This window comes from Galeopterus variegatus, unplaced genomic scaffold, assembly GCF_000696425.1.
Source record: "Galeopterus variegatus unplaced genomic scaffold, G_variegatus-3.0.2 Scaffold3965, whole genome shotgun sequence".
Classification (NCBI taxonomy): domain Eukaryota; kingdom Metazoa; phylum Chordata; class Mammalia; order Dermoptera; family Cynocephalidae; genus Galeopterus; species Galeopterus variegatus.
The window spans coordinates 92527-99846 of NW_007730076.1; the positions used below are offsets into that span (position 1 = coordinate 92527).

Sequence of the window (7320 nt, forward strand, 5' to 3'; positions counted from 1 at the left end):
TTTCAACTCTTGGCTATTGTAAATAGAGCTGCAATGAACATGGGGGTGCAAGTATCTCTTTGACACGATGTTTTCCATTCCTTTGGGTATATATCCAGCAGTGGAATTGCTGGATCATATGGCAGTTCTATCCAAAGTTGTTTAAGGAATCTTCATACCATTTTCCATAATGGCTGTACCAACTAACAGGAAAAAGTTGAAAGCTTTTCCCTTGAGAACGGGAACAAGACAAGGATGCCCACTTTCACCACTCCTATTAAACATAGTACTGGAAGTACTAGCCAAAGCAATCAGGCAAGACAAAGAAATAAAGGGCATCCAGATTGGAAAAGATGAAGTCAAATTGTCCCTGTTTGCAGATGACATGATCCTTTATACGGAACAGCCCAAAATTTCTACAAAAGTACTCTTAGAGTTGATAAATGACTTTAGGATCCTTGCAGGATACAAAATCAACACACAAAAATCATAGCATTTTTATACTCCAACAACAAAATAGCAGAAAAAGAAATCAAGGAAGCAAGCCCATTTACAATAGTCATAAAAAACCTAAGAATCAACTTAACCAAAGAGGTGAAAGAAATCTACAAGGAAAACTACAAATCACTGTTGAAAGAAATTATAGAGGACACAAAAAGATGGAAAGATGTTCATTGCTCCTGGATTGGACGAATTAACATTGTGAAAATGTTCGTACTTCCCAAAGTAGGTCAAACTCTTTAGCAAGGCATGCAATGTCCTTTTTTCCAGAATAGGGCCTGGCCTGCCTCTTAGGTTCATCTCCTGCCTCTCCTCATAGCCCCTTCATGGGGAGGCCCCACTGAATTACCCGGTGATCCCCTAACTTGTTACTCTCTCTCATACCTCTCACTTTTGCCTAAGTTCTTTCCTCTGCTAGGATAACTCTGACCATTCCTTGCTTTGTGAATACCATGTCATCATCCAAGACTCTTCTCAATTGTGCCTCCTTTAATAAAGCCTTCCTGTTCTCCTCATTACTCCATGCTCTGCCATCCCCACCCCTAGCAAAGGTGCTTTCTCCTCTGCAATGTCAGGGAAACCCTACATTATACATTTCCCTGTTTTCCCCATGCTGCCTAATAACCTGTTCACCTGCTGTCTCCCCTCCAGACTCAAAGCCCTTTAAAGGAAGGTGTGACATACTTAGCACGATGCCATAGAGTAGGTACTCAAAAAAGTTTGATGAATAAAGGAATGGATGGATGGATAGATTGATTGATTATAGGGAAATTAAAAGCTAGAGATGATAAGGTAAGTGATAGGAACTCTTAGAGATTCAAAGGCAGGGAAGTGGCATGATGAAAATTTATATAAGAAAATTTAAGATAGACAATTATTGTTTTTACTTTCCTTATTGTAAAACATCAAAAAAGTACAAATTTATTTTAGTCATTTCGCTTTTTCCAGGTATCTCAGTCATAACAGAATAACCTTCCTGAAGCCGGGTGTTTTTGAAGATCTCCACAGACTAAAATGGCTGTATGTGTAATTTATGTGGCATTTTATAGTGTTAATTTTATGTTCTAAAAATATGTAAATTAATCAATTTTTTCTCCTGGTTGGCAGGGTAATTGAAGATAATCACCTCAGTCGAATTTTCCCAATAACGTTTTATGGACTAAATTCTCTTATTCTCTTGTAAGTACTAAATTAAAGCAAATATTTCGATTGAAGGCAAAAACATGAATAAAAATTAATGGTTTAAGTTTAATATCATTAAACTTGGAATTGCTAAAACCTTAAAAAGCTCTTTGCAACTAAAAATTCTCTCTTAATCATATTCTATAAGACTATCTGTAGATCGAACAATTTTATAAGTTTTTCTGTCTTCTAGAATGTTAGCCCATCAAACTGAACACAGCCTCACTGTCACATTTACTTGAAATGTTCTTAAGCACAACATTACTGCCCTATGTTTTTCTTGGTAAAGTGAAAAAAAAAGAAGCATTAATTTAAAATCACCTCCCTTTCATGACCCACTGTAGAATAGCACAGGATTTTTTTTCCGTTACTAACAGCTCTGTTTCCTCCATATGATAACTACTATTTGTTGAAAAAAGAAGCATTAATTTAAAATCACCTCCCTTTCATGACCCACTGTAGAATAGCACAGGACTTTTTTTTCTGTTACTAACAGCTCTGTTTCCTCCATATGATAACTACTATTTGTTTAAATTTTATTACTATCAGGCACTTAAATATAACAGAACTAACAGAGAAAAAATTGGAGAGAAAAGACAGATAATTTAGTAGATTTTTATGCTTTCATAAGAATAATGATAACACCATGTTTGACTTAACATGAGAAAAGAACCAAAAAATGTGACTTCTTTAGTTTCTTTTCTTTTTCAGAGTGCTGCTGAATAATGTCCTCACCCATCTGCCTGATAAACCTCTTTGTCAGTACATGCCAGAACTACTTTGGCTGTAAGTTATTGTACTTTTTTTTAAAGAAGTCAGCTAAATTTTCTGGTTTTGCCTAATGCATTTTGGATATTTTTTTAAAAGGATAGGTTGTTAGAATCATATTGTATTTCCTCAAATTATTTTAGCATTTTTTTTATTAACACCCCAATTATCTAAACTAACTTCTCTAAATTCTCACTAAAATAAAACATCTCAAAAAAATACTTTGGATCCAGGAGAAGAGAAAACAAAATGAATGCCATGGTATCTGTATAATATTTCTCCTTTCTCCTGCCAATCTACTCACCTATTAATTTGGTGCAAAGAGTCATTTTAGTTTCACTCCTAAGTTCTGAATAATGAAAATATGATATTTAGCATTTATATTTAAAGGCTGGTTACAATATAAAATGTTCCATCCATGGAATTTTCTACCTAGTAGCTTTGCCTGTAGTAATAACTATCACTCTACTATTTAGAACTCAATTATCCAGTAAATTTGCCTATTTAGAATGCAGCTAAAAAGTAAATAACCAAAATAACTATTTAAAAGTTTGATCAATAAAACTGCATATACAGTATCATATGAAAACTCCCTCTGTCTCTTATTTTGTAGGAAATTCTCAAAATTTGGCTGTTTGATTTTTTGGTTCACAGCAGATTTGAAGTATCAAATTTAAAAGGAAGGGGAAACGTGAGAGTCAGAAACATTGATTATAGTGACAAGCAACAACTAGATAATAAAGCACAAGTGAAAAATGCTATAAAAACCAAAAATGGTAATTCAAAATATACTAATTTGGAGCCCCTTAGGGAAAAACAAACATCCTGAAAATTATTACTAAGTCCAGAAGTCATCTTGGTGTGACATACAGTACTGTACTGTATGTTGATGACGAACTAAAGTCAAAAAGGAAAGGGCAATTTAAGTTCAATACCCTTCATTGCAATTGAATTTAGATTCAAATGAATAAATTAACAGCTATTACATGCTCAGTAATCCGAACTCAGCAATGAGGCACAATTGATCAACACACACCTAAGGTAGTTAACAAATAAAAACCTGTGCCTTGAGAAAAGAAGCAAATGTGAGAGGTGTTATGTATGTAGCATAGCAAACCTTTTCTTTGCTTTTAAAAAGGCAGCAAAATTTATAACACTCTTTAGATAAAAATCAAAATGATCAAATTTATTACTAAAGAGATGCACTTATAAAAAAATTACTACTAAAGTTATCATCTGTACATTTTAGCTATTCAAAGCAACTCATTCCAGATGCATTCCTGACAGTCAATATTATCCCTTTAATACTAGCAATAATGTTTTGTTTTATAAGCATTCATCTCTTTTAAAACTACAATATTTTACCTTGCACAAAACCTTTCACTCAGTAAAGTATGAACTAGAAAATCTGACATATTTGTTGGCCAAAAAAATTTTTAATCTGATTTAGGAGAAAATGCACATAAAATAAAAAGACATATGACAGCCCGGGAAATTATGCTTACAAGATATATGACAGACAGTACATTAAAACCTTTAACATAATTCTTTCAAAGCAATAACAAAACTGTACTGCACACAGTATTGATGTTCAATGACATACCCCACAGATATGTACAATCATGTTTCAATAAAAATAAAGGAATAAATAAGAAAAAAAGAAAACTGTAAGCACCACAATAAAAGTTGGAAAATTCAAAAAGAAAGAAATGTAACTAACAAATAAGCATATGAACTGACAGGGCAATAGCCAAAGGCCAAGAGGGTAAAGTTTTATTTTAAGATGAAACTAAGCAAATGTATCTAATGGCTGAAGAAGCCAATATGAAGAATTTGAAAATACAGAGGACAGTGGGGATACATTCTACTTTTTTCTGTCCTATAAGACAGAAAAGGATGGAAAAATAAAATGTGATAGATTCATACACATACACACACACACACACACACACACAGTGCAGTAAAAATGAATGGACTAGTACTACTTCAATCAACATGGCTCAATTTTAAGAACATAATATGAGTCATAGAGAAAAAGACACAGGAGAGAACATATATTACAATTCTATTCCAACAACATTGTGCTTAGGATACATAAAGCCACAAGACAACATTGTTTCTTCTCTACCAATGAGAAAGAGCTTTATAATCTATAAAGTCATAATTTTCTGGAGCCCATCAGCAAGCACAGTGATAAGGCAGCCAAGCAAACAGATTCTAAAGAGTGACCAGGAGAGATGGGACATATATATACTATTTCACCTTTGCAAAGCACAGGGTGAAGAGTTGGCTGTCATAAGAGCAGGTACAAAGAAAACTGCTAAAATTTTACTAAACTTATATGATTAAGTGTGAGCTGGTGTAACACTTCAGAATAACTGGAAACCTCACACTCAAGAAGAGTCAGCTATCTCTAACAGGCTCTTTCTCACTGACCTCTACCAGCTCACAAGAAAAACTAGGAGTAAATAAGGAAACCAGAGAGAGTCCTCCTTGGTAGCAGACAAAAAACCTTATCTTCTTCCCTGGACTCTTTCCTCTTAGGAAGTAAAAGCTTTAAGCCACTGAGAGAGGGACAGGAAATCCTCTTGCACCCAGGACCAGACAAAGATCCAGTGCTTCCAGAGAAGAGGTAAAAATTAAAGCCCTCTACCCCAGGCTAGGGGCAGAAAAACCTTTCCAGCCCAGGATTCTGCACTGATACAAAGCAGAGGGTAGTGCCCACCTGGGTCAGGGCAGGAAACTCTTACGAGAGTTCGGCTTCTGGATATAAGGGGATAGCAATACTTAGAAAGCCCCATTCCCCCCAAAAAGCAAAAAAAATAGTCCAATGTCAAATTATAAAGCAATCAACAGAACCAGACCCAGCAATAACTCAGATATTATAACTTCCAAACAGGAACATGAAAATACTTATGATTAATAAGTTAAATGAAAGAGTGGAAAAGGTAAACAATATGCATATGGAACATATGGAAAATGACAGCAAAGAAATGGAAACTTTAAAAGAGAATCTAAAAATATTTCTACATGCTTAACAGCAGACTGAATAGCTGAGGAAAGAAATAATGACCTTGAATAGATCAGTAGAAAACTTTCAAATTGAAACAAAAAGAAAAAAGAGACTAAAATAAAGACATAACAGAGAATCCAAAGTTGTATTATTACATACTATAGAACAAGGATAAGAAATGCAACCCTAATTTAAAAAAAAAAAGCTAGAGGGGCTAATATTGGAAAACATATTTCAGAACAAGGACTATCACTGGGGATAAAAAGGGATGTCACATAATGATAAAGGGGTCAATTGGGCAAGAAGACATAATAATCCTAAATAAGTAAGCAGTATCAAAATACAGTGAAATAGCTAGCAGTCAAGGGATGTCATTTAAAACTGACATATCTATAGATGGATGATAGACAGACAGATAGATAATTTGATTTTCCTAAGGCAAACACTAATAAAAAGCATATAATTGACCAAAATCATATGGTGAAAGAGAGAGAGAGGAGCAGAAAGGAAAACAATATATATACTAAATTCATCATTTCTTACAGTTAAAAATTAAACAGTATTTTCAAAATAAAAAGAAGATATAGTGCATAGGGTAAAGTTATAATTATAAAGTTGACAAATAGAATATACAAACCTTTCTAAATATTGGAAGAAATAAAAATTTTTTGAAACTATTTGGTGAAAGTTTTTTAAACCTATGAAATTATATAATAATATTTTTAAATAGCAGACTAAGTCTAACTATATTAGTCATTTCAAAAAATGTAAGTGGGCTAAATTCACCTATTAAAAAGAAAAGAGACTGGGCAAAGAACCTGAAAAGACACTTCTCAAAAGAAGACATACAAATGGCCAACAGGTATATGGAAAAATGTTCTATATCACTAATTATCAGAGAAATGCAAATTAAAACCACAATTAGATATCTATCACTGCACACCTGTTAGATTGGCCAGTATTAAAAAAAAAAAAAAAAAAAAGACCAAGAGATAAATTTTGGCAAGGATGTGGAGAAAAGGGGACCCTTGCACACTCTTGGTGGGAATGTAAATTGTATATATATACCCATTATGGAAAAAAGTGTGGAGCTTTCTCAAAAAATTGAAAATAGAACTACCATATGATCCAGCAATTCCACTTCAGGATATATATCCAAAGGAAATGAAATCAGTATGTCAAAGAGATATTTGCACTCCCAAGTTCACTGCAGCATTATCCACAATAGCCAAGACATGAAATTAACCCACGTCCATCAACAGTGAATTCATAAAGAAAATGTACTATATATACACCATGGAACACTATTCAGCCTTTAAAAAGAAGAAAATCCTGTCGTTTGTGACAATATAGATAAATCTGCAGGACATTATACTAATGAAATAAGTCAGGCACATAAAGACAAGTATTGCATGATCTCACTTATAGGTGAAATCTAGAAGAATCAAACTCATAAAGACAGAGTGTAGAATGGTGGTTGCCAGAGTTGGGCTTGGTGACAAAGGGGTGGGGATGGATTGGGGAGATGTTGGTCGAAGGACACAAAATTTCTGTTAGACAGGAGGAATGTGTTCAGAAGATCTGTCAACAGCAGGGTGCCTATCATTGATAACAATGTACTTGAAATTTGCTAAGAGGGGAGATTCTTCAGTGTTCTCCAGACAAAAAAAATAAGCATGTGAGGCAATGGGTTTGTTAATTAGCTTGATTTAGCCATTCATATGGTAACCAAAACAAAAGAAAACACAGATAGACATACATAAGAAGTAAAAGATAATAATTCACTACTTCACAGTCCATGAAAGAGGCAGTAGAATCCAAAATGGATATGGAGAACTAAATCATATAATTAACAAGTTATTCCTAATTAATGTACA

At 33.8% G+C, this 7320-nt stretch overlaps 1 protein-coding gene across 1 annotated transcript in view; it reads left to right on the plus strand.

Annotated features, from left to right (window-relative positions):
* RXFP1 (relaxin/insulin-like family peptide receptor 1) overlaps positions 1 to 7320 on the plus strand; it is a 90631-nt gene that overhangs the window by 44695 nt on the left and 38616 nt on the right. Inside the window, 5 exon segments of the mRNA XM_008586371.1 lie at positions 1429 to 1500; positions 1588 to 1659; positions 2374 to 2458; positions 2907 to 2920; positions 3954 to 4004. Coding sequence (XP_008584593.1) covers positions 1429 to 1500; positions 1588 to 1659; positions 2374 to 2458; positions 2907 to 2920; positions 3954 to 4004 — 294 coding nt within the window.